The sequence below is a fragment of the Sus scrofa genome, chromosome X, assembly GCF_054392235.1.
Source record: "Sus scrofa isolate SSC_HxYL_T2T_F1_AM1 chromosome X, Sscrofa_HxYL_maternal_Yorkshire_Landrace_v2.0, whole genome shotgun sequence".
Taxonomy (NCBI): domain Eukaryota; kingdom Metazoa; phylum Chordata; class Mammalia; order Artiodactyla; family Suidae; genus Sus; species Sus scrofa.
In genome coordinates, this window is record NC_139401.1 from 92,414,715 (window position 1) to 92,442,359 (window position 27,645).

The window sequence follows — 27,645 nt, forward strand, 5'->3', positions numbered from 1 at the left end:
GGAACTGCTATATCTTGGGGATAGTATAGCTTTAAGGAAACTTCTGGCAGATGTTGATGTCCTAACATCTGGGCAGTGTTAACAGAATCCTGGAGTCCTGGACAGACCGGGAGCCACTCGTTCTAGGAATGTTAAAGTAGATGTTTTTCTGACTAATGAGAGGAGCAGAGAGGAAGGAGAAAGAGAAAGAGAAGGAGAGCACAGAAAAACCCCAACAACAGGTAAGATCTGCTGCTTTACCCCTCCACACCATGCTACTCCATTTCACAACCCCTGGGCAGTAACAAGACCCAGGACTTGGGTGAAGTGGCTTGGGAGGGGTAGTGGGGGGAGGTCGAAGTTCTTTTATGAAACTGGACTATATGCTGCTTTCCATTTGAGCCGTGACCTGGCTGCAGACACAAGTTCCCCCTACATTCCCAGCCCGGAGCAGAGGGATGGCCGACTCCGGTAGTGAGACAACTTTTCAGTCTGAGATTGGGGACAAGGTGGGCAGGGAAGGGGTCACTGACTCAGAACTCTGGATCTGCAAAGGAAAGCCTCCCTCGATCCCAAATCAAGGAACTGGATGGGAACTGCATGTAGGAGAGGAGTCAATGACTAGTGCCTCTAGCAGTTCATTTTCCTAACTCTCTATTTCATATCCTGTCTCATCCTTTCATTCCCTCTTTCTGCTTTTATCTCTTGCTTTCAGCTCTGGCATATTTTTTCCTTTCATTCTTTTTTTTTAAATTTTCTTTTCTTTTTGCTGAGCTTCCTTCCTGCAACTTTCCTTCTATGCTGCTTCCTTGCCACTCTCTAGACAAATCTGAAGCCAGGTAGCAATGAATTGGAAGATGAATTTTTGCCATTTTTGGATTTCTCACGTCCCTTAGGGATGCTAGCCAGAATCTGCCATCTTTTTGTTCCTCCGTTCCTGGGACTGACTCCTCCCCTGAGCATGGCATTTCATTGAAAGCCTGTGGGTGAATGGGTGCTTGCTGAGAAGTAGCCAGTTTATACCAATGGACAGCAAGTTTTAATACTGTCATTTACAAAGTATTTGCCTACTGGGAACCACAAAACTCTCATCCCATTAGAGTGAGGATAGGACTGGAAGTAAGAGGGCAGCTGGAGCTTGCTTACCCTCTCCTCACGTACCTCAGTAGGCTCTTTCCAACCTCACTGACTTCCTGCTGGCTCAGCGGGGTAAAACCAGAAGGTTAGGCTGGACTCGAAAGCCAGAAGCCACTACCAAACCACTAAGCCTCAAAACCCAAAGCTAAGAACAGAGCCAGGGTGTAGTTACTGCCTGAGAGACCAGAGAAAGGAGACATCCAGTCCTGTTCAAGACAGAGTTGGCAATGATATCTAATATATATGGATCACTTCCCTATGTGCCAGACAATAATCTATTCTATAAGGTTGATACTATTATTATTCCCATTTTATAGGTGAGGAAACTGAGGCTCAGAGAAGACCCCATAGTAATAGGGACAGAATTGGATACACATCCTGATCTGTGGGACTTCAGAGTTCCAGCTCTTAGTCCATATACTCTAACACTTTCCCAGATTAGTGATTAGGAAGTACTAGCTAGACTTCCTAACTAGTAAGTCTAGGTTAAACTTACTAGTCTAAGATTTAGATTGCATGATTCCCTCTTGGTTCTATATGACTTTATGTTGGCCCTTTCTCGGTATTTCAGTGTCCCTCTCTGTAACTTAGGCCATGGGAACATTGGCGTCAGGTATCACCAAGGCCAATTGAGAATGGGTTGTTTTAGGTCCTCCTCCTCCTGGGAGGAAAAGAGACCATGAATAAGAAATAGGGTCTTGTTATCCTATAGAGTGGAAGATCCTTACAAGGGGGACCATGTAACAGGCATTCATTAATGTCGGAATCTCTCTTCTTCCTCGCAGATCCTGCATTTCTGCTCCCTCTCACTTTTGGAAGTTCATTGACAGCTGATTTCTAGAAGTCATTTTCCTTTGCCCGGGTACTTCTGGCCACATCCCTCTATTTCTCTCACCCTACCTCCACCACCGCCCCAACTTCCCCACTTTTCAAGGATGGCCCTTCAACTAACTCAAAGAGGAGCTCTCTCTCTGCTGCTCTTCCTCACTCCAGCCGTGACGCCAACGTGGTATGCAGGTAAGTTCTAGGAGCTGTTGTTCACTATTTCCAGGAAGAGCAGGGCCTAGACCAAGTCTTGGAGAAGCGAGGAGTTAGACTGCAGTAGGAGGCACTTCAATGAGATACAGAGAACTATGCTCAACAACAAAGGTGGTTAAACAGGCTAAGCCAAAGCAGGCTTTTGAGGCACACTAATAAGAAATATTTGAAAATAGACTGCACCAGCATAAAAATGAGGTCAGTCAGTGTATCCTTGTAGCTTATTTGTACAACACAGGAAATATAGCAAATATTTTATAACAACTATAAATTGTGAATCACTGTATTGTACACTGTAATTTATATAACATTATACGTCAACTATACTTCAATAAAAAATAAACTTTAAAAATGAGGTTGGTTATCGTGGCTTTTGAGGCCATTATCTTACCTGCTTCTGCACTTAGGTTTCTCTCTCTCTCTCTCTCTCTCCATCTCCCTCTCTCTTTTTCCCTCACAGACTTATTTATAGGGTGAGATCTATATAGCCCCTTCCTGCTAAAGATTGTTAATGACAATTCAGATCACATTCTCTTAAACAGGAATTCTTCAGTTTCTTCTGACTTACTTCTTACTTCAGAAGGGATGGAGATTTCTTGATCCATGAATGTTTCATTCTTTGCCCCTGGAGACATAGGGAGCTCAAGAGAACAGACTCAGCAAGGAGAGGGGAAAGAGGAGGGGAGGAATGAAGGAACGGTAATGAAGTGGCAGACAGAGGTTCTCGATGGGCCCCAGCTGGCATTCCAAGTGCTAAGAATATTCTGTGGGCTGCAGTGTCTGACTTCATGGGGGCTGGGGGGAGTAGGGGAAGGAGACAGGCCCAACTAATGGAGTTAGAAAAACATCCAGAGATGAGTAAATAACAAATTGCTTCCATCACAGCTGCAGTCCTTGTAGCTAAAATTTTCCACATGCCCTTAGCTCCTGGTGGAGGCCTCTGGCAGTAGCTCTGTTTGCAACAGCTGCATTAAGCTTTCAAACAAATATGCGAACTTCTTCCCCTCTTTGGCTTAACCTAGCTTTGTAGGGGGTGAAGCACAAGGGCTGACATTGAGATGGAGAAATTCAAGTCTAGCCCTTGGCAGAGTACACACTCTTTGGGGTTAGAGGAGCCCCAAGTCCCCAGGAGATAATATGTGCAGCCATCCTCCCTAGCCTCCGCCTAGCTTCAGTTCAAGTACATGAGCCCAAATCCAGCCAAAGTCCACAAGACTATGGAGTGGAGGTTAGATGGCTCAAGCGAGATTTTGAATACCTGTAAGAAACGTCATAGCATGCAAGGGACTTTACCTTCCCCAGGGGGGCAAGCCTGAGCTATTGGAGTCTTGAGGACAGTGCAGTTTGAAAAAAAAAAAAAAAAGCAACCTAGATTTACTCAAAGCTCTCAAAGGGTTTGCAATGGTGGCCACTGCCCATTTTCCACAAGAATCACCATGCTCGCCACTCCTTCTCAGGGGTCCAGGTTGGGGAATTCTCTGACAGGCCTGCAGACACACTCGTTCTGCCCTCTTCTGTTCTTAGGAGGCTATGTGATGAGAAAAAAATTGTAATTTCCCAGTACTCCTCCCCACATCACTAGCTCATCTGTTCATTTCTTCATTCAGTAGCTATTTTGTCATAACTCCCTACGTATCCAGCACTGTTTTCTTCATGGCTAGAGCCTTGTCCTCCAGGGAATAGTACAAGAAAGTGGCCAAATGTGGATTCGGGGCTAATTAGAAAAAAAGGACCCAGGGAGTTCCCGTCATAGCTCAGCAGAAACGAATCTGACTAGTATCTGAGAGGATGCAGGTTCTATCCCTGGCCTCACTCAGTGGGTAAAGGATCTGGCGTTGCTGTGAGCTGTGGTGTAGGTCACAGACACAGCTCGGATCTGGTGTTGCTGGGACTGCGGTGTAGGCCAGAGGCTACAGCTTTAATTCCATCCCCTAGCCTGAGAACCTGCATATGCCACAGGTGCGGCCCTAAAGAGAAAGGACCCAGGAATAATCAGCTGGGGGTGGGAAGGGTTAAGAATATAAATCATGCCAATAGTGGGTTAAAAGTGTGCATTGGCATATCTGTGCCTTTCAGGAAGTCAGACAGTATTTCTTACAATCTAAGCATTAGTGTGGATCTTAAAATAGTCGTCAAGTATCAGTTACATTTCCAACCACACCTTTGTGAAGGGTAGTGCTTAGAGGGTCTGACTATGCAATGAAGTTGGAGGAACCCAGTAACAGACCACATAGTAACCACTGATTGGTCTAAAGAAATCATGGCCCGCTGCCCAAATTTCTCCCCACCAGGGCTGAAGAGGGACAAAAGCAGATAGAACAAGTTGAGAAAGGGGCCACCTCTGGTTTCTTAGATCTCATATCTGTATCCTAATAGTTGCAACAACAACAACAAATACCCCAAAACTGGCAAAGAGGGAAAACAGAAAGGCTTAAACTGGTAAGGTGAATCTAAATTATTCCCATCACAAAGCAGACTTGGCACTGGACCAGCCACCTCTGTCCCCTGCTGGAGACTGTAATTATCTGACTGAGTCTCCCCCTCAGCTTTCCCACATCCCCTGTAATGCTGGAATGATGTGAAATGCTCGGTGGCCTTCGATCCCACACACGCAGAATAAAAAAAAAAAAAACTGAATTGCAAGAAAGATTTTGGATTTTTATTTCTGCTGAACATTGTCCAAAGCTCTCCCCTACCACCATCTTTGATGGAGAGTCAGGGTTTGGTATCCAGGGGCTCAAACAGCCCTGGGCTGGAATGCCCCCTCTGCTCCTTAGTAGCTGGGAGACTTGGGCTGTTCCTTTAACTCCTCTGAGACTGTTTATTCATCTACATATTAGAGAGCGATGAGGATGTCTCCCTTACTGAGATGTCAGGATGATCTAATGCCACAACATATGCAATGGGCTGAACACAGCATAGGTCTGAGTAAGGTTAGCAGTCGTTGTTGTTATTATAGTTGTTGTCCAGCCCTAGCCCTCAGACACTGCTGTCTGCTCCTCTGGTAAACAGAGGCTTGCTCCCTGCTAGGCATTTCTTCACAAGCGAGCTCTGGAAGAAGAGTGCGGGGACTAAATCCTTTAGAAAAACATGCACATCTGGCCTCCCGTTTCCAGGAGCTGCAAGGCTTTAAGGCTGATACTAAATTGAAAATTGAAACAGCTGACAAGAATTCGGTTTCTGGGAGCTCCCTGGTAGCCTGGTGGGTTAAGGATTTGGCATTTTTCACTGCTGTGGCCAGGGTTCAATACCTGGCCCAGGAACTTCTGCCTGCCGTGGGTGCAGCCAAAAAAAAAAAAATTAATTAATTAATAAAGTCCTTTTAAAAAAAGAATTCTGTTTCTCCCACAAAGAGACCTTTCAGGTGGGAAAGGGGCGAGAAGGGAGAGGACGCCTGAGGAGAAATAGAGGAAAGCCAGGAGAAGCACTGAAGTGGAAAAATGGAAAAATAAATAAATAAATAAATAAAGGGAAGGAGAAAAAATGAACTCTTTCCTCTGGAATGAGGGCAAACCAACAAGGACATGATTTCATAAGGCAAACTTTCAGTTTGATTCATTCCCTTGTTCATCAAGTCCCTGGTTTCCCAATACAACCCCTCCCCCAGTCTGGGGCCTGTGGGGAATGGTGGAGCCTCATCATCTACCCTCTGCTCCACCCTTTAGTGCAAGGGGCCCCCCCACCCCCGACGTGCCTCTTCCCAGAGAGGAGGCAGGCAAGCTTGTGGTTGGAGTGTTTACACAGGCCAAAGGGCTTCGGCACTAAAACCCAGCCCTGTCCTGGTAGCACACCCCTCTCCTGGAAATGAGGAATTGTCTTCTGACTCCAGCAGGACTAGCTGCTCTATTCCCGTGCGTGCTTTAAGGCTCCAGGAGGCTGGAAAGAGAGCTTCCGGAAACTTCCCTCCGGAAAGAACCGAGTTGTATTCCAATTAGTTCAGATTCATGACCCATTTCCTGCCGTCTGGTGGAACACACTGTTTAGTCTCCCAGACAGCCGCAGACCCGCCTCCACCAGGACGGTGCCGCTAAATGGGATGGGGGTGGATTCAGAATGTTCTCTAGCTCAACAGCTCCCTACTAAAGCTGCTGCCCATTGGAGGAACTGGATATTTCCCCAAAGGACTCTGCCTTCTTTTTTGCTTCAAACCAGGACAAACTGCCCAAGATGTGAAACTCTTTTCATGCCCTCTCACATTTTGAGCCCTCCCTCTTGCAAAACCTTGGCGAGCCTGGTTTTGCAGTGGCAACCAGGTGGCAAAAGGCTGGTGTCCTGCAGGCTGGTGGGAGCTTTAGTTATTATTTCCCTTTGAGGACTGTGAGAAGGCCTGTCACTAACAGAAAGACTTCTTGCCCTCAGGCTCTGTCTTTCCCTCCTATCTTGGACAATGGTCCATCCTTAGAAGTTGGTCAGCAGTGTCTCACTAAGACTCATGTGCTGCATCAAGTAAATGGGTCATGATACATTGGCAGGACTGATGGGTGGTTTTAAAAAGTTTGGGGATTTTTTTTTTTTTTTTTTTTTTTTTTTTTTTTTTGCTTTTTAGGGCTGCACCTGTGGCATATGAAAGTTCCCAGGCTAGGGGTCAAATCAGAGCTGCAGCTGCCAGCCTACACCACAGCCACAGCAACTCGGGATCCCAGCCATGTCTGCAACCTACACCACAGCTCACAGCAACACCAGATCCCTGACCCACTGAGTGGGGCCAGGGATCAAACCCGCATTCTCATGGGTACTAGTGGAGTTTGTAAACCTCTGAGCCACAAATGGAACTCCCTGGAACTTTTTTTTTCTTTTGAATGGAGGCTTCTAGTGCTACCAGTAAACTCTCACCCCTCCCCCATCAGGAGCTCACACTCCATGCACCTGAGGTGTTGAGGTTTGCCCACGATAGTTCTGTTGCTTTCAGGACAGGATTTTCCCCACTAAAGAGCCAGCTGGCTCCCCACCCACGGAACGCCTTGTCTTCAGAAAGGGACCAAGTTGGAAAGGGGAAAAGGTGGGGAAGGACTTCCGTGGGAAACCAATGTCCTGTTAATATTGTCTTCTTTGTTCTAGGTTCAGGCTACTACCCAGATGAAAGCTACAATGAAGTATATGCTGAAGAAGTCCCCCAGGCCCCCGCCCTGGACTACCGAGGTAATCCTCACTGCTTCTCAAGCTCAGGCAAGGCCTTTTCTGGCCTAAGGCCTAGGCCCTCCTTGAAGCATCCTCACCTGGCTTGGCTCATTCGTGTCAAAGCTGAAGCCCAGAAGGGATGTTCTGTTGTGGCTCAGTGGGATAAGGACCTGATGTTGTCTCTTTGAGGATGCAGGTTCAATCCCTGGGCTCGCTCAGTGGGTTAAGGATCCGGCATTACCGTGAGCTGTGGTGTAGGTTGCAGATGCAGCTCGGATCCCAAGTTGCTGTAGCTGTGGCGTAGGATGGCAGCTGTAGCTCTGATTGAACCCCTAGCCTGGGAATTTCCATAGGCCACAGGTACAGTCATAAATAAATAAATAAATAAATAATAAAAATTTAAAAAGCTGAAGCTCAGGAAATCAGGGGTGTGGTTTCCAGTCATGAACATGATTACCACTTGCTGTGTGATCTCACCTCTCTAGCAGTAAGCTTGTCATTAAGTATTGCCTGAGTACCTACTGAATGCCTAATCCTGTGTAAAGTAAGCCTTGGGCGATACAAAATCTAAGATAGGGTTTTTTCTGCCTCAAGAAGCTTACATTCGGCTGGAGGATGTGGGTGAAGGGGCAATCAAATTAGCAAGGAAATGTGAAACCCTGTGGTAGCAGTAAATCCAGTAGGAGTTAAGAAAAAGAAGTGCAGTTCCCATCGTGGTTCAGTGATTTAACAAACCCGACTGGTATCCATGAGGATGTGGGTTTGATCTCTGGCCTCCCTCAGTGGGTTAAGAATCCAGCATTGCCATGAGCTGTGGTATAGGCCATAGACACAGCTTGGATCTGGTGTGGCTGTGGCTGTGGCTGTGGCTGGCAACTGCAGGTCCGATTCGACCCCTAGCTTGGGAGCCTCCATATGCTGCGGGTGCAACCCTAAAAAGACAAAAAAAAAAAAAATTCATAAATTCAGGGTTTTTTTAAAAAAAGAAAATAAAAGAAAAAGAAGTCAAGGGAGGGGTCATGAAAGATGACATTTAGACTAGCCCTTAGATGATGGGTAGATTTCAAGAACTGGAAGGGGTGTGGCATTCAGCAGAGCAGATGGCCACAGATTTTAGGGGTAAGATTAAACCTGTTAGAGGAAGGAAATAGGAAGAATCCAGTCTGACCAGAGGCGATGGGATGTGGAGGGAGTAGCAGGAAATAAAGTTGAATATAAAGAGTGAGACCAGGAGTTCCCGTCGTGGCGCAGTGGTTAACGAATCCGACTAGGAACCATGAGGTTGCGGGTTCGGTCCCCGCACTTGCTCAGTGGGTTAACGATCCGGCGTTGCCGTGAGCTGTGGTGTAGGTTGCAGACGTGGCTCGGATCTCGTGTTGCTGTGGCTCTGGCGTAGGCCGGAGACTACAGCTCCGATTAGACCCCTAGCCTGGGAACCTCCATATGCCGCGGGAGCGGCCCAAGAAATAGCAAAAAAAGACCAAAAAAAAAAAAAAAAAAAAAAGAGTGAGACCAGGAGTTCCCGTCATGGCTCAGTGGTTAAGGAATCCAACTAGGAACCATGAGGTTGTGGGTTCAATCCCTGGCCTTGCTCAGTGGGTTAAGGATCCAGTGTTGCTGTGAGCTGTGGTGTAAGTTGCAGACGCGGCTCAGATCCCGCGTTGCTGTGGCTCTGGCGTAGGCCGGTGGCTACAGCTCCAATTCGACCCCTAGCCTGGGAACCTCCATATGCCACAGAAGTGGCCTAAGAAATGGCAAAAAGACAAAGTAAAATAAAATAGTGAGACCAGATTAGAAAGGGCTCCATGATCTAGGGACCCTTCTAAGGAAAGGCAGAAGGAATATCTATGAAAAATGCTGAATAGCGATTCCTGCGTTAGAAGCAAAGTTAGACCAGTTGATGTCTACCATCCCTGTCATTGCTAAGGTTCTTTGTTTCTGTGCTTTGCAAGCCATGCTGAAGAGTTTAGCGGTTGTGCTAGGAGTTATAAGGAGCCATCATATGTTTTGGCACAGGTAGTGTACTTTCAGAACATCAACTTCATTATTGAGGACAGAAAGTGGGAGTTTGGGAGGGGTAAAACCAGAGTCAGAGAGATTCTCCAAGAATCGGTAATAGTAATGTTTAGGTTAAAAATGATGGAGGGTAGTGAATAAGAAATGAAGAGTAAGAATGAGCCCTGGAGAGGTTTCAAAGAAAGATGGCATGACCTGGTACAGATTTAAGGTACCAAGAGGTTAAGAAACAAATGACTCTCTGAAAGCATCCAGTCTTAACACCTGGGAGAACTGTAAGACCCCTCTCAGAGATCCAAGGTTAGAAAAGAAAAGCGGTTTGCACCCTATAGGCAGCAGGAAGTAGAATGATGGAGGCTTGCTAGTCATTAGCGTAGATGGCTGAGCTGTCTGAGGGAGCAGGGGAAGAGTACCAACAAGGAAAAAGGCGATTGTCAGAGGCCAGTTGTGTAGGAGGAGATCGGGGTAGCATCTGTCACATTACAGAAGCCCTGGGAGAAGAGAATTTTAAGGAAGGGGAAGGGATAAAAGATCTACTGTGTCAAATATTGGAAAGAAACAAATGGAAGGTGTTGCAAACAGTATATTTGGCAACAAGAAGGTAAATGGTGACTTTTGAGAAAACAGTTTCAACAGAGAATTGATCAGAGTTTGGGGTCCCTCTATGCTTCTCTCTAGCTACCTTCTACCTATCTTCTCACTGCCAAATGGTCCACACACTGCCTATCAGTCCCAGCATCTGCCAACTCCCAAATTCCTCTCCATCCCAGCATCTGCCAACTCCCAAACTCATTATATACTGCCTGTTTGGTTCATTTTTCCTTACCATCAACAAAACAGTTACCTGTTTAACAGAAAGAGCCATGTCTGACACCCCATAAAGCTATGTCAAAAGTAGATGGCTCAAGAAATGTTTACTAACCTAAATGTCCATTGACAGAGGAGTGGATAAAGAAGATGTAGTACATATACAAATGGAATATTACTCAGCCATTAAAAGGAAAGAAATAACGGCATTTGTAGCAATGTGGATGGAACTAGAAATTATCATGCTAAGTGAAGTCAGTCAGACAGTGAGACACCAACATCATATGCTATCACTGACACGTGGAATCTAAAAAAAAGGACACGATGAACTTTGCTGAACAGATACTGACTCACAAACTTTGAAAAACGTATGTTTTCTAAATGAGACAAGTTGGGGGTTGGGGAATGCACTGGGGATTTAGGATGGAAATGCTATAAAATTGGGTTGTGATGATCGTTGTACAACTATAAATGTAATAAAATTCATTGAGTAATTTTAAAAAAGAAATGTTTACTGGCTGGTGGGCATTCTGGGAGCAGAAGCCAGATTGTAGGAGACTGTAAATGGGAAAAGTAGAATGGAAAAAGAGCAGCTCCAAAAGGTATTTTCAAGGGGTCCAGAAGCCGTGTGATTAATATTAACCTGCCTCATTGGTTTATTTTTAAATGTTTATAAAACCATTTAGAAAAATGTAAGTCACATGGCGGCCTTTGGCCTTGAGGTCAGGTATTTCATGGCTCATTTGGGACTTAAGTCTCAGAGCGTAAAACTAATTCAGTAAGGTTATCTATGTTGAGGGAGGAGGGGTGGCCAGAAAAGTACAAGCAGAGGTCCCAGCATTCCTTATAAGACCTTGTGACTTCATAATCAACTCTGCAACTGCAGTGCTTAAGAGAGTTTCTGTAATTTGGGGATGGCATCTCCAGATGGCAGCAGCGTGTTTTTGCTTGAAGCAACATGGGCCAGGGGCTCAAATCCAGAAACTGATCCAGGGAATATTACTCCCATTCCCAGAGCTATATATATTTACACATTCATTTTCATTTGATCCTCAAAACAGTCCCGTGAAACTGGTTTTATTATCCCCATTTTACAGATCAGTAAACTAAGCTCAGGTAAGTTCAATTTCGAGAGTCACAGAGCTAAAGAGTGGCAGAGCAGGAATTTAAACCCAGGTCTGTCTGACTTTAAAGCCACGGTCATTCCATCTCTTTCAGTAAAAATGTAACTCATTGGGGTTTTTTTAAGTTTTTTTTTTTTTTAAAAAAAGTGTTAACCAGTAAAAACCAGATCATTATTTTAGAGAAAAATGTCCATGTACTTTGGTGCCATTTTCACTAAGCTTGCACTTTCCTTCATCTCCTTAAACTGACTCCTAGTTTGGAGTCAGAAACCCTTCTCTGGGGTATGTCTCAGTCCTCTGAGCCACCACTTGCCCCTCCCCCCACCCCAGATTGCCAGAGCTCTTGAGCAAGCTGGTAATTCTGCCTGAGTTATCTGAAGATAATCACAAAGAAGGTGCTTTCAACCCTGTTATCAGCACATTGTTTCCTATACAATCTCTAGAAGGAGATAGGTGGAGAGCAGAGGCCACAGGCCTAAATTCATTGTTTTTTTATCTTTTTAGGGCCATACACCTGCAGCATATGGAGGTTCCCAGGCTAGGGGTTGAATCGGTGCTACAGCTGCCGGCCTACGCCACAGCCACAGCCACACCAATGCAGGATACAAGCCACGACTGTGACCTACACCACAGCTCACAGTAACGCTGGATCCCTAACCCACTCAGGGATCGAACCCACAACCTCATGGTTCCTAGTCAGATTCGTTTCCACTGCACCACAATGCAAACTCCATGCAAGCCTAAATTCAAACCCAAGCTCCTCCACTTTCCAGCAATTTTGACCCTGGACAAATACAAATTATGTGCCAGTCACTGTGCTTTGTATTTTATAAATGTTATTTAATTTCAATAAATGTCATGCTTGCTATGGAGAGATGGGGAAGACCCCTAAAATACATTAAGTTTACTTTTAAAAGCATTGATGGGAACAGTGGACATAATATGCTACTCTGTGTAATAAAGCAGAAGGGAAAGTGAGATTTGCTTTATGTGTGTAAAGAAACTATTCACAGTGGTCCTGATGAGGCAGGACTAAGTGAGGGTAGGCATGGGAGCTGGCTGGGAAGGAGAATTATACTGTATAACTTTTTTTTTTTTTTTTTGCTTTTTAGGGCCACCCACACAGCACATGGAGGTTCCCAAGCTAGGGCTCGAATGGGAGCTGCAGCTTCTGGCCAACACCACAGCCACAGCAATGCTAGATCCAAGCTGTATCTGTGACCTACACCCCAGCTCACAGCAATGCCGGATCCTTAACCCACTGAGCGAGGCCAGGGATTGAACCCTCGTCCTCCTGGATACTGGTCAGGTTCATTACTGCTGAGCCACAATGGGAACTCCCTGTATAACTTTTTATATTTGGGTTTTGAACCATGTAGCTGTATTACCTATACAAAAATGTTAATGTATACTTCAAAATAGTAGCTTAACATGCTGCAATAACAGATATTGTGGTTAGAAAAAAATGGGTTTGAGATCCAGACCAAGCTTGGGTTCAAATCCCAGATCTGCCCCTTATTTGCTGAGGGATCCTGGGCAAGTTACTTCCTCATCTGCAAAATAAGGGATAAACACTTATGTACCTTATGGGGCTGTTGGGGGAACTATATGCGATGCTGGATGGGCAAATGAGAATATAAAGCATGAAGTCTAGCACACTATAGCTACTCCATAATGACTAACACATTTCTTATCATGTTCTCGGTTTCAATTTCCCATCAGCATTCTTTGGGTACATTGGTTCAACCAGTTATGAATCTCCCTAACTGTACTGTCACCTCTCCTATATTTCTTCATCTCATCCACATCCATGGCATGACAGGCATTGTCACATGCCTCATTTACTTCCATGGACTGCACCCACCATGTTCCATGCTCTCCCAGTCCGGTGAACATACCTCAAAAGGAAATGAGGTCAGCCTGGAATTACTTGTTCTCGAGGTCACTTGGAGATCATCACTTCTCTATATAACTGCTCGTAAGCCTATGTTTAACTGTTCTAGAACACTTTGCTATCAGTGCTGTCAGTCTCACGAGGCTGTAATTCCCAGAGGCTGCCTTCTTCCTTCTGGGGTTCTAATGTACAGCATGGTGACTACAGTTAATAGTTCTATGTTGCATACTTGAAATTTACGAGGAAAGCACATCTCAAATGTCCTCACTACCCCCAAAACGGTAACTATGTGAGGTGAGGGATGTGTTAATGAACTTGGTTGCAACCATTTCACAATGTATTCGTATATTAAAACATCACGTTGTTCACCTTAAATATATACAATTTTATTTGTTGATTATACCTCAATAAATCTGGGAAAAAAAGAAAATTGGGATAGTGTTTTTGCTCTTTCCAGCCTTCCAACATGTTTTTTTTTTTCCCCCTTTGGTAAACTTCCATGCCTGTAGTTAAGTCTATTTTTTCCCTTCCAGTTTTGTTGAGAGTAAATGCTAAGCGTTCTCATCACAAGGAAAATGTTTTTCCTCTTTCATTAATGTTGTATCTGTATGAGACGATGGATGCTCATTAAACTTGTGCTGTACACCTTAAATTGATAGAGTTTAATGTTTATTGTGTCATACGTTACATCCCTAGTACTTATTTATCTTATTTCTGGGAGGTTGTACCTTTGACCACCTTCATCCAATCCCCCCTCCCCTCACTCCCTGCCTCCGGTAACCACAAAATTTCAATGTTCTCTTTATGCCGGTATTCCTCCAGGCCAGCAAATTTCAACTTATTTACAAAATAGCTAGATCCTCTATTACTGTCTCAGCATTTATCCTGAGGTTTGTATTTCCCTTTACTACAGTTCCTTGTTCTATCCATTCCAATTTTATGGACATTTTCCTTGGCAGAATGTGGGTGAAAAATAGGACGGGAGTGATTGTTGGGGTCCCAGCCTTGAATGTAACGTCTTGATATGTGCTGTGACCACATAATCAACAGATCTGTAACAGTCATGCTTAAGAGACTTTCTGTCATTTGGAGATGGTGTCTCCAGATGGCATCTGTGTGTCACAGCCACAGGCTCAAAACTGATGCTGGAAGCCACAAGCCTGTTGAGACTTAAAGGATAGTTTTCTCACTGTCATCTGTCTTCATTCTCCAGCTGCCCTCAAACTGAGGCTCTAGCCTTTCTTTGTTCCTTTAGCTCCTGAAGGTTTTTTTCAAAGCCCCCCCCCTTTGTTGTCTTAAATTATTTGGGAACTAAATGAGCTCCTATGGGGCTTTAGGCTTCCTGACCCCAGGCTATGAAATCTATTTCATCCTGTGTATGCATCCTTGAGCAGGTGGCCCTCTGCTTGTTTAAAGTGTTTTTATTTATTTTTATTTATTTATTTTCTGACCACAGCATGCAGCAGTTTGATGTGGGATCTCAGTGCCTAAACCAGGGATTGAGCCTGGGGCAACAGTGCTGAAGAGCCAAGTCTTAACAACTAGGCCACCAGGGAACTCCCTGACCTCTGCTTGTTTATTTGTACCCCTTTAAAGTCTTAACCCATGCAGACGCGGCTTGGATCCCACGTTGCTGTGGCTCTGGCGGAGGCCGGTGGCTACAGCTCCGATTAGACCCCTAGCCTGGGAATCTCCATATGCCGCGGGAGCGGCCCAAGAAATAGCAAAAAGACCAAAAAAAAAAAAAAACCAAAAATAAAATAAAATCTTAACCCACTGAAGAGTTGTTTATTTTGTGTAGCCTATGAGGCATCTTTATGAGGCCTTTATAATTTAATGGCCCTGTTACCTTTTGTGCTTGATACTGAAGTGGGATCAGACTTTTCTTCCTAAGGAGCCTTTGATAATTGCATTCCCTTCCTCTCTCTAGCTTACATCTTTGTGTTATTTTTTAAATTATTGTAAATGCATGCACTGTAAAGTTCACTCTTCTTGGCATACAGTTCTATGAGTTTTGACATACATGTAGAATCAGGTCACTAGCACCACAGTGCCAAAATAGTTCCATCACCTCAAAAATTGCCCCTTTGACGTTATCCCTGCCTAGAATCCCTGATCTTTGGCAATCACTGATCTCTATCTCAATATTTTTTGGCCATGCCCAGGGCATATGGAAGTTCCCAGGCCAGGAATGGAACCCACGCCACAACAGTGACTCAAGCCACAGCAGATAACGCTGGATTCTTAACCCACTGAACCACCAGGGAGCTCCCTATCCCAATGTTTTTTGCCTTATCCAGAATGTCACATACATGGAATCTGCAGCCTTTTGAGTCTGACTTCTTTCATTTTACAAACCACAATGGAGATTTGTGCAAGTTGTTGCATGTATCAGCATTGCCTTCTTTTGTATGGATAAACCACAGTTCGTTTAACTGTTCACCCACAGAAGGGCATTTTAGTTGTTTCTGGTATTTGGCAATTATGAATAGAGATACTTTAAACATTTGTGTACAGGGTTTTGTATAAACACGGGTTTTTGTTTCACTTGAGTAAATATGTAAAGTGAGACTGCTGAGTCACCTGGCAATTGTATATTTACCTTTATAAGAAATGACCAAATAATTTCCCAAGGTAGCTGCATCATTCTGTATTTCCCCAGCAATGAAAGAGAGTTCCAGTTTCTCTCCATCCTCATTAACACTTAGTATTGCCGGTTTTTGGCCATGCTCATGGCATGTGGAAGTTCCCAGGCCAGGGATTGAACCTGAGCCACAGCAGTGACAGAGCTGGATCCTTAACTCCCTGTGCCACCAGGGAACTCTCTTACCAGTTATTTTTTAAGTTTAGTCATCCCCATGGGTATATAATAGTATCTTTTTGTAGGTGTTGTTTTGTTTTGTTTTGTTTTGTTTTGTTTTTTGTTTTTTGTTTTTTGTTTTTTGTCTTTTCTAGGTCCACACCTGTGGCATATGGAGTTTCCCAGGCTGGGGTCAAATCGGAGCTACAGCTGCTGGCCTGCACCAGAGCCACAGCCACACCAGATCCGAGCCACGTCTGCGACCCACACCACAGTTCATGGCAACATCGGATCCTTAACCCACTGAGTGAGGCCAGGGATCGAACCTGCAACCTCATGGTTCCTAGTCGAATTCGTTAACCACTGAGCCACAACGGGAACTCCTCTTTTTGTAGTTTTAATTTTCATTTCTCTATTAGCTAATGATGCTGAACATCTCTTCATGTGCTTATTTGTCATCACCTCTTCAGTGACATGTCTGTTCATATATTTTGCTCATGTTCTAACTGGATTGTTTTACCTTTTGACTGTAGAGTTTTCCCAGTTCTTTATATATTCTAGATACTAATCCTTTGGCTGATATGTGGTTTGCAAAGATTTTCCCCCAGTTTGTGATTTGTCTTTCATCTATTAACAGTGCTTTCTACAGAACAAAAGTTTTTAGTTTTAACAAGGTTCAATTTCTTTCTTTCTTCCTTCTTCCTTCCTTCCTTCCTTCCTTTCTTTTTTTTCTAGGGCCGCCCCTGCAGCATATGGAGGTTTCCAAGGCTAGGGGTCTAATCGGAGCTGTGGCCACAGTCCTACGCCACAGCCACAGCAATGCCAGATCTGAGCTGCGTCTTCGACCTACACCACAGCTCACAGCAATGCTGGACCCTTAACCCACTGAGTGAGGCCAGGGACCAAATCTACAACCTCATGGTTCCTAGTCAGATTCGTTTCTGCTGTGCCATGATGGGAACTCCACAAGGTTCAATTTCTTGATTCTTTTCTTTGGTGAATTATGCTTTTGTTATCATGTCTAAGACCTCTTTGCCTAAGCCCTAAATCCTAGAGATTTAAAAGTTTTATAATTTGATTTTTTTCACTCAAGTCCATGATCCATTTTGAGTTAATTTTTGTTTAAGATATAAAACTCTTAGGTCAAAGATCTTTGCTTTGCTTTTCCTTTTTATTTACTTATTTATTTTTTGCCTAAGGAAGTTCAATTGCTCCAGCATCATTTGTTCAAAAGGCTATCTTCCGTCCCCTGAATTGCTTTTGCACCTTTGTCAAAAATCATTTCAGCGTATTTGTGTGAGTCTGTTTCTGGGTTCTTTATTCTGTTCCATTGATCTATGTGTCTGTCCTTTCACCAATACCATGCTGTCTTGATTACTGTACTTCTAGCTTAATTTTCTTCTATTGCTACAGTCCCCCGATGGTGTTATACATTAAATATCCAGGATGGAGAAGCCACATGCTACTCACCGAGAGGAGGAAATTATCACAGCAGCCTGGGCACTCGTTGTGAGCTCTCCTGCGATCGGGGCTTTCGGCTGATTGGACGGAGGTCGGTGCAATGCCTGCCAAGCCGCCGTTGGTCTGGAACTGCCTACTGCAGGCGTAAGTGGTGTGTGTGCATATGCTGACATGTGCATGTGAGAGAGGCTAGATGACCAGCCAGCACGCCACCCAGGATATATGCCTGGAGGTGTTACTATGCCCTCTGTCAAGTGCAAATTGAAAATTATCCATGGGCTCCCAATAGGGCTTTTCTCCATCCTAACATTCTAGCTCATTTTCTCTCCTTGTGGTTATTGCTTAAGCAACATGGGTATTTAAGTAGCAACCAGCCCTCCTGGCTCAGGGGACCAGGGAGTGCCCAGAAGGCTTACCCCTAGAGTCTGCAGTTAAGGATTTGGCATTCTCACTGCTGTGGCTTGGTTCGAGCCCTGGCCTGGGAACTTCTGTATGCCAAGGGCCCGGCCAAAAAAAAATAATAATAAAATAAAAAATAAGAAGGCAATTAGGGTGCTCGCTTTGGCAGCACATATACTAAAATTGGAACAATACAGAGAAGATTAGCATGGCCCCTGCACAAGGATGACACGCAAATTCATGAAGCGTTCCATATTTTCTGTACTTTCCTTCACAAAAAAAAAAAAAAAAAAGAAGGCAATTAGGGAAAAGAGGCAATTAGACACAAAAATGTCAGGGCAGTTTGGTGTAGGGTTTTCTGTATTTTCTGCTGTCTCCAATTCAGTTCTCCATGTGCTACATGCCCAGGCCTCACTTTCATGTCATCCCACAGGCAACTGAGCTTGCTACTTGATTCTTTCTTAGAGATGAGATGCCACGCCTTGCCGATCATCACAAGTGGCACCTACACGTGCACAAATGGGGTGCTTCTTGACTCCCGCTGTGACTACAGCTGTTCCAGCGGCTACCACCTGGAAGGTGACCGCAGCCGAATCTGCATGGAAGACGGGCAATGGAGTGGAGGCGAGCCTGTATGTGTAGGTAAATGCTCCCGGTTGTCCTGATGCAAAGAGCCAGCCGGGCATTATGTCCATTGCAGAAGGCATTCCTGCTCACTGTGAGGGTGGCACCCTGGGTGCAGGCAATCGCTTTCCTGGGAGCTGGGCCTCCTCAGTTCTGCTGAGCATCTTGAACTGAGAGGCACCTTCTACCTACACAGTGTTGCTTCTCTGAGTTCACCCCAGGGAAGGCAGAGGGAACTCCAAGTCAGCACTTGATTTCTGATCTTGGCAGACATAGACCCCCCCAAGATCCGTTGTCCCCACTCACGTGAGAAGATGGCAGAGCCAGAGAAACTGACTGCTCGAGTGTACTGGGACCCACCCCTGGTGAAAGATTCTGCAGATGGGACCATCACGAGGTGAGTAGGGGATGCCTCCTGTGCCCGCCACCAGCTTCTCCCAGGTGCTCAGGCTCTGCCCACATCGACCCACAAAGGCTGAGAGTACAGTGATGACATGCCACAGGCCCCAGTTCTAGGAGTCACTTTCCTCAGTGGCTCTCTCACCCTGTCCCATGCAGGGTGACACTTCGGGGCCCTGAGCCTGGCTCTCAATTTCCCGAAGGAGAGCACGTGATTCGTTACACTGCCTACGACCGAGCCTACAACCGGGCCAGCTGCAAGTTCATTATAAAAGTACAAGGTCAGAAAGAAGCCTTCCTTTTCTCATTGTTTATTATTCCTGCTCTTCCCTGACCCTCTAGATGCCCATCAAAACCCTCTCTTCTCTGTCCCTGAAACAGACACCTCATGTATATTGGGATTGGGGAAAAAAACAAGTTCACTACACAGTTCATTCAAGAAGCCTGCATTACATGCACAGACACATGTTCCAGAAACTCAACTCTCCATCAAGATTTTTCATTCTCCTAAATCTAGATAAAATCCACAAGGATTGGAGTTCCCGTCGTGGCGCAGTGGTTAACGAATCCAACTAGGAACCATGAGGTTGCGGGTTCGATTCCTGGCCTTGCTCAGTGGGTTAAGGATCCAGTGTTGCCGTGAGCTGTGGTGTAGGTCACAGACGTGGCTTGGTTCCTGCATTGCTGTGGCTCTGGCGTAGGCCGGCAGCTGCAGCTCTGATTGGACCCCTAGCCTGGGAACTTCCATATGCCGCGGGAGCGGCCCTAGAAAAGCAAAAAGACACAAAAAAATCCACAAGGATAGTCTGCATCCATTTCTTTTCTTGGCCTTCTGATGAGCAAAGCTAATCAGCCTTCATTCTTCAGCCTTTCTCCTCTGCTGAAATTGGTGGTATTGGCTGCCTGATTCTTGCTCTTTGTTTTGTTTTGTTTTCATCATAAAATTAATTTATGCTCATTATGGGAGCATGAATACATATGGGAAATTAAGAAATATACAAAGGGGAAAAAAAAAACTATTACCCTGTCATCCAGAGGCAATTGTGAATCTTTTGGTATTTTCCTTCCAGTCTTTGATTCACACATATTTAAAAAATATACAGTTGAGGTCATACTGCATATCCAGTCTTAGGTCACCTGTGTTTCATTATAACACAAGTCACTTTCTCACATCCTTTAAAGTTTCTTCAGAAATATTTTAATGACAGTATGATAATCTACTTCTAAGAATATATCATACTCTGCTTAACACTTCTCCCACTGATGGATATTTAAATCTCTTCCAGTTTATTTTTGATATTAAAAAGTCATTTGGGGAGTTCCCTGGTGCCTCAGCAGGTTAAGGATCTGGCATTGTCACTGCTGTGGTGCAGGTTCAATCCCTGGCCCAGAACCTCTGTATGCCATGGGTATGGCAAAAAAATAATAATTTTGTAAGATGGTCCTCTTTATTCAGGGTGTCCCCAAAGTATAAATACAAAAAAACAGCAATTTTTTTTAAAAGATTGGTCATCTTTGATAGCAATCCTTCCACGTTTTATGAACATCTTTGTCTAATTTCAGATTTAATTCTGTAGGAAAGGAAACTTATGGTTCCATCCCTGGCCATTAAAAACACAGAGAAGTCATTCATCCTGATCATCCTGGGTCTGCTAATCTAGGAAACCCAGCATGGGCACCCTCTTAGCCTTTTTTTCTTTGTTTTTCTTTTTTTATTTTTTATTAAAGTATAGTTGATTTACAGTGTTGTGTCCATTTCTGCTGTATAGCATAGTAACCCAGTCATACATACATATATATATATATATGCATTCTTTTTCTCATACTATCTTCTATCATGTTCTATCCCAAAAGGTTGGACATAGTTCCCTGTACTGTACAGTAGGACCTCATTGCTTATCCATTCTAAATGTAATAGTTTGCATTTACCAACCCCAAACTCCCCATACATCCCACTCCCTCCCCACTGGCAAACACATCAGCTCTCCATGTCCATTTTGCAGGTAGGATCATTTGTGTCATATTTTAGATTCTACATATAAGTGATATCATATGGTATTTGTCTTTCTCTTTCTGACTTATTTCACTTAGTATGGGCATCTCTAGCTGCGGCCATGTTGCTGCAAATGGCATTATTTGTCCTTTTTATGGCTGAGTAGTATTCCATTGTATGTATATATACATATGTCACATCCTCTTAATCCAGTCATCTTTCAGTGGACACATTTAGCCTTTTTTTTTTTTAAAGAGATGCAATAGCCCCTAATTTGAACTCCTCCCTGACAGTGAGACGCTGCCCAACTCTGAAACCACCGCAGCACGGCTATCTCACCTGCACCTCAGCAGGGGACAACTATGGTGCCACCTGTGAATACCACTGTGATGGAGGTTATGAGCGCCAAGGGACTCCCTCCCGAGTCTGCCAATCCAGCCGCCAGTGGTCAGGGTCACCACCCGTCTGTGCTCGTGAGTGAAACTAGGGCATGGGGAGAGTAGACATAGTGACCAGGGCTACTTTGGGGGATCTCCCAATGTCTATGGCACAAGGGCCAATAGCAGTGTGTATGGTGTGGGAATGGGGGTTCTGAGATGGTTAAGGGCCAGTGTTCCCCTTAGAACACTCCATCTCTAAGAAAAAAAAGTTTTAAAATCTCTAAGTGCTCTTTCAGGATTTACCCCCAAGAGAAGAGAGAAACAACCAAAAAAGTTTAACCTGAAAGCCTGGAACACCTCAGGCTGTGGTGACCCACCCTGTGATAAAACAGCAGACCATTCTCTGACCCCAGCCATGTGCTTCTACCCTAGCTATGAAGATTAATGTCAATGTCAACTCAGCTGCTGGCCTTCTGGATCAGTTCTATGAGAAACGGCGACTCCTCATCATCTCAGCCCCTGATCCCTCCAACCGATACTATAAAATGCAGATCTCTATGTTACAGGTGAGAACCAGTCCCCCAATCAGGGCTCAGCTCCTTCACATACCCCCCAACCCCGCTCCATTGCTCCCTGACCTCTTGTCAATCAAAGACTTTTGGTGGACAGCATTTAATCAGTTGTACTGTGGACCTGTTTAGCTCATCTTAAAACTGCTACATTTTACTGAAAAGGCAGTGAGGCCACTGGAATGGTGGGTTGCAGTGGGGCCTGGTGAAGGATAAGGCAGTGTGGCAAAGCTCTCTGGAGATATTTCTAGGATGTATGATCAAATGTAAATGGGTGGGGTGGAGTTCCCATTGTGGCTCAGTGGGTTAAGAACCCAACTAGTATCCATGAGGTTGTGGGTTCGATCCCTGGTCTTACTTGGTGGGTTAAGGATCCAGCGTTGCTGTGAGCTGTGGTGTTGGTTGCAGACATAGCTCAGATCTGGCATTGTTGTGGCTGCCGTGTAGGCTGGCAGCTGCAGCTCCAATTTGACCCCTAGCTTGGGAACTTCCATATGCTGCAGGTGCAGCTGCAAAAAGGGAAAAAAAAAAAGTATATGTGAGGGATTATGCTTCTGTTTTTCTTTTTTTTTTTTGTCTTTTTTTTTTTTTTGGTCTTTTTTTAGGGCTGCACCTGCAGCATATGTAAGTTCCCAGGCTAGGGGTTAAATTGGAGCTACAGCTGCTGGCCTATGCCACAGCCACAGCAACACTGGATCTGAGTGGTGTCTGCAACCTACACCATAGCTCACGGGAATGCCAGATCCTTAACCCACTGAGCGAGGCCAGGGATCGAACCTGCAACCTCATGTTTCCTAGTTGGATTCGTTAACCACTGTGCAATGATGGGAACTCCCAGGATCTGTGCTCTTAACCATTACTAGTGGCAGACAGAAGTGTCATAATATTTCAAAGTAAAAGGAGGGAGGTGAGTGATATATATTTTTTTCTCTTCGGCCACACCTGGGCATGCAGAAGTTCCTGGGCCAGGGATCAAACCCACGCCACAGCTGTGACCCACGCCACAGCAGTGACAATGCCAGATTCTTAACCCACTGAGCCACAAGGGAACTCCATGTGATGATTTTTAACTTTCTACCAGATCCCTAGTTATAAAGCTACATGTGGGGGAAGGAGAAGTGAAAAGGACAGAATAGATATGACCAGTGGGACTTATAAAAAGAATAGACTAGGTTCTATCCTTATCCTATCACTATGTTGTACACCTGAAACTTATAAAGTATTATAAATCAACTATACCTCAATAAAAAAATAAATAAGTATAATAATAATAATAAATATGGAAGTTCCTCACCTAGTGGTTAAGGACATGGCATTGTCACTGCCGTGGCTTAGGTTACTACTGTGGATTGGGTTCGATCCCTGGCCTGGGAACTTCTGTATGCCCCAGGTTCAGAAAAAAAAAAATAGACTAGGTTCTTGAAGAGAATTCAAGGTTTGCTGACAAGACTCCAAGAACCAGCTCTGATGAGCCACAAAGGGCTAGATACCCAGATAAAAGAAGAAGCTATTTAGGGGGTTTCTAGAGGTTGAGTCTTATAAGTTACCAAGTCAATATTCAGAGGCCCATGATGAAAGCACCTACATCAAAATAATGACCCTGATTATCTAGACCAGAAAGGACCTCGTTCCTCCAGGGATCCAAAGTAGGAACAGCAGTAAGTACCTCAGCTTGAAGAGAAAACAAGAACAGGAACAGGAATCAGCCAGGAGGGACTGTGACTTTGAGGGCCAGATCTAGAGGAATAGCCCAGATATTAAAGAAGGGATTGGGGAGTGCCTGTTGTGGCTCAGCAAGTTAAGAATCCGACATAGTATCCATGAGGATGCTGTTTAAATCCCTGGCCTCGCTCAGTAGGTTAAGGATCTGATGTTGCTGTGAGCTGCGGTGTAGGTCGCAGAGGTGGCTCGGATCCAGCATTGCTGTAGCTGTGGCGTAGGTCACAGCTGCAGCTCCAATTCAACTCCTAGCCCAGGAACTTCATATGCCACAGGTGTGGCCATAAAAAGGAAAAAAGGGGGGGGGGCACCAGGCAGTGTTCACTGATGCTTTAAACTCCACCCTAGGTAACTGGCTAAAACCTTGTCCCTGCTGGATGAGGCAGGACAAAGAGCCAGAATAGAGTTATGGGGTGTTTTGCTCAGTTAGGAGGCAACAAGGGGTAAGGAAAAGAGCACTGACACTATTTTGTAGAAATTTTGGAGACTGAGAGAAGACCGTGGCCACCTAGCCTAATGGTGAGGAGCACACACTTGGACAGGCAGCTTCTGCCCTCATTTTGAATTTTGCCTGGGCATCTTATTGTCATGCAAATGTGAGCAAGTTACTTTCTCTTCTACAGAATAAGAATGTACTACCTACCTTGTTAGGGGTGTTGTGAGGATTAAGTTAGATTATTCTGGCAAAGCATTATGCACGTGTGTTCAGTAAACAATAGGCATTATTATCCTAGCACATTAGCTATCCATCAAGAACCTATGTAGCTTCCAGTTATAAAATAAATAAGTCCTGGGGATGTGATATATAGCATGGTGACTATAGTTATATTGTATATTTGAAAGTTGTTAAGAAAGTAGATCTTCAAAGTTCTCAGTGCAAGAAAAAAAATTGTGACTGTGTGATGATGGTTGTTAACTAGACTTATTGTGGTGATCATAATATAGACAAATATCAAATCATGAAACTGTACACCTGAAGCTAATATAATGCTATATGTCCATTAGTATCTCATTTTTTAAAAAAGAAGTTATGTAGTTTAAAACCTATGCAAAACTAAGCGAGAGAGATGATGTTTCTGCAATTTGTCATTTACATTTCTCTTTTCTACCCCACATGGTGTAACCAGTTTCCACACTTTGTTAGCGTAAGGGAAATATTGTTAGGACAAGTGCTTTAGGAATGACAGAGGGAAGAGGTCCTAGATCCCCTGGTGTGATGGTTGGTGGGGGAAGAAACCCCTCCTTCCCCACCTTGCCTCCACATGGTCCCTGGAGAAATCGGCTAAGTAGCCTTAGGTTTGAGCCTGACAGCCTATTGCAAAAAACCTTCTATCCCCTCCTAGCAATCCACGTGTGGACTGGATCTGCGGCACGTGACCATCATCGAGCTGGTGGGGCAGCCACCTCAAGAGGTGGGACGCATCCGGGAGCAACAGCTGTCAGCCAACATCATCGAGGAGCTCAGGTCCAGGCCGGGCAGCGACCGGGAAGGGGTGGGCAGAAACCGTAGGCAGGACACTGGCTCCAGGAGGGTTGTGGGACAATCAGCAGACACTAGTCTCTTGGGGCGCTCCTCGTACTTGAACTCTTTGGGTGTGTTAGGTAAGACCAGAAAGTGGCAGGGCATCAGAATCAAATGGGGGGGGGGAGCACTTAAAATACAGATGACCATGCCAAATCACCCGAAGAATGTGCCTTTTTTTTTTTTTTTTGCCTTTTTGCCTTTTTGCCATTTCTTGGGCCACTCCTGCGGCATATGGAGGCACCCAGGCTAGGGGTCGAATCAGAGCTGTAGCTGCTGGCCTACGCCAGAGCCACAGCAACGTGGGATCCAAGCTGCATCTGCAACCTACACCATAGCTCACGGCAACACCAGATCTTTAACCCACTGAGCAAGGCCAGGGATCGAACCCGCAACCTCATGGTTCTTAGTCGGATTCGTTAACCACTGACGGGAACTCCCAGAATGTGCTTTTTTTTTTTTTTTGGCTGCCCCATGGCATAGAGAGTTCCATATGCCAGGGATCAGATCCAAGCCGCAGTTCCGACCTATGCCACAGCTGTGGCAAAGCTAGATCCTTAACCCACTGTGCTGGGCTGGGGATCAAACCTGCGTTCCAGTGCTCTGGAGATGAGGCGGATCTCACTGCACCACAGTGGGAACTCCCAGGACTGTGCTTTTATAAGACACCTCAGATGACTCTGAAGCAGAGCCAGAGCTGAGACACAGACCCAAACATGACTAGATAAGCCCCAGATCCCGTTGCCTTAACAACCTTTTCCCTTCTCCTCCAATCTCCAAAGGAGCAAAAGGCATCTTTAGGCACTGAAGTCTGAATCATAGCCATCTTCCTACAAGGGAAGAGAAGACTTGAGGGGACAGGTGGTAGAAGCTGACCTTTCTCATGATCTATCCATTATCACCCTTCCAATACCTCCACATATACTCAGAGCAGTAAAGCCATCACTGCTCTGTGTTCTACAAAACAACACCTGCCCCTAGAACTCAATCTCAGTAGGGCCAGATTCAGTCCGCAGTAGAGCAGATGCTGGGAACCACTCAGAGGAAGGAAACTGCAGACTTGGTGATATTGATCAACCTCAGAGCTGTCATGTATGGTTGTGTGGGCTATGCCCAGCCCAGCTCTAGGAAACACTAGTCATGTCATAGTGCGTGGGACTGGTGCTCCCCGGAGTTATTCTCTGTGGCCTGCATTGCTGTGTGTGATAGACCTGCTTAAGAGGGCCTGCAAGGACAGCACAGCCTGGTAATAACAAAGCTGCTCCATCGGGGCTGAGGAAAGGCCAGCTGAGCAAAGCTGGACAGGTAGGGACAGCAAGACTTGGGTCTGAGCAGAGAAAAACAAAGGGTCTTGAGATATGCAGTGGAGGGAATGGGGCCAAGGGATTGGGTGGGGGAAGGAATCAGTCCATCATTGGAGCTGTGTAAGGTCAGAGGTCAGAGCCTGGCAGGATGACACCCAGACAAGGTCTCACATCTCCCTGGGCTCCTCTCTCTAGGCAATTTCAGCACCTCACTCGCTCCTACTTCAACATGGTGTTGATTGACAAGCAGGGAATTGACCGCGAACGCTACATGGAACCTGTCACCCCCGAGGAAATCTTCACATTCATTGATGACTATCTACTGAGTGACCAGGAGCTGACCCAGCGCCGGGAGCAAAGGGACATGTGCGAGTGAACTTGAGCCGGGGCATGGTTGAGGTTCAAGAGAAAAATCCCCCCCCCCAATCAGCCAAAACTGGGGCCTAATAAAAGGGGAAAAGGACTCTTAGGGACTCTTGAGGTGGGTAAGTTTCCTTGATCCTGGGACATTTCCAGGCACTTTTAAAGAACCATGTAATAGTTTCCCTATGCAAGTCTCTGCTTTAGGTAGCACTGGAGGAACATAAGAAGCTAGGGAGGGACTGAAAACAGGCCCTGGGCAGCAGGCTGTGGACAGAAGGTCTTGCTTTTCTAACCTGGGCCTCTGCCCTACTCTCCAAAGTCTTCCAGATAAGTAAATCCTGATTTCATTCTCTACCCGGCTGTGTTTTAAATGGTTCCTCTACCTTTAGGTGACAGCAGAGGGCAGCACCATCATAAGAGACAACCAGGACACTTGAGCCAGTGTAGCTAGATCTTCCTTAGGGGTTAACTGTGTGACTGGAAGTGGGAGGAGCGACAAAACACTCTTGAACTTTTGTGTCCCCCTTTTAGGGTATTAACATGTTCTGTTAATAATTGCTTCACCTAAGAGTTAGCAAAATGCTGCAGTGGGAGGGAGCTTGGGAAGAAAAATCTGGCCAGAGCTAGCTCTTGGGTAACAGTGTCTTATTACTGAGCCTCCAGTTCCCACAGCAAGAAGGGAGCCAATGCTGCCCTTTCCTCAGAGGAGCCCCCAGCTCGTGATCTAGGAAACCTCAAAACCACCAACCACAAACTAAACCCATGAAAAAGGCAAAAAGACAGACCCAGCCTCATGTAGCAACTTACACCCACTTGGAAGAAATGAGCACAGAGCAGGTGGAAGCTATGGCAGCACAAAGGCAAGCCTTCAGAGCCAGGCCTGCAAGTAAATTGTGGGTTCTTTGGGCTCTCGTGAAGCAGAACCACACTCAGACCCCTGCTCTGGCATCGGCCACACCTGAGCATGTGCTGGTGTTTGAAAGAAAAGCATTCTTGGCA

General features: G+C 45.2%; 1 protein-coding gene and 1 non-coding gene across 2 annotated transcripts; both read left to right on the forward strand.

Moving 5' to 3' along the window:
- The first annotated feature begins 48 nt into the window (after positions 1 to 48).
- On the forward strand, positions 49 to 27,000 carry SRPX2 (sushi repeat containing protein X-linked 2). The gene is made up of 11 exons (XM_001924519.6): positions 49 to 221; positions 1,902 to 2,133; positions 7,213 to 7,293; positions 17,327 to 17,518; positions 18,239 to 18,415; positions 18,668 to 18,794; positions 18,956 to 19,077; positions 21,083 to 21,262; positions 21,602 to 21,735; positions 24,801 to 24,922; positions 26,479 to 27,000. Exons 2-11 carry the CDS (start codon positions 2,052 to 2,054, stop codon positions 26,657 to 26,659), a joined length of 1,398 nt encoding a protein of 465 aa, XP_001924554.3. The 5' UTR covers positions 49 to 221; positions 1,902 to 2,051; the 3' UTR covers positions 26,660 to 27,000.
- LOC146394715 (U6 spliceosomal RNA) lies at positions 17,927 to 18,033 on the forward strand. The gene has a single exon (XR_014835974.1). It is a non-coding gene; the product is annotated as a U6 spliceosomal RNA (small nuclear RNA).
- Positions 27,001 to 27,645: the final 645 nt, after the last annotated feature.

Bases quoted from the DNA above. Each gene is read 5' to 3' on its own strand.
- SRPX2 (XM_001924519.6), top strand. From the start codon at position 2,052: ATGGCCCTTCAACTAACTCAAAGAGGAGCTCTCTCTCTGCTGCTCTTC. The intron at 2,134-7,212 runs GTAAGTTCTAGG...TCTTTGTTCTAG, and splicing joins GACGCCAACGTGGTATGCAG to GTTCAGGCTACTACCCAGAT. The intron at 7,294-17,326 runs GTAATCCTCACT...CTATTGCTACAG, and splicing joins CCCCGCCCTGGACTACCGAG to TCCCCCGATGGTGTTATACA.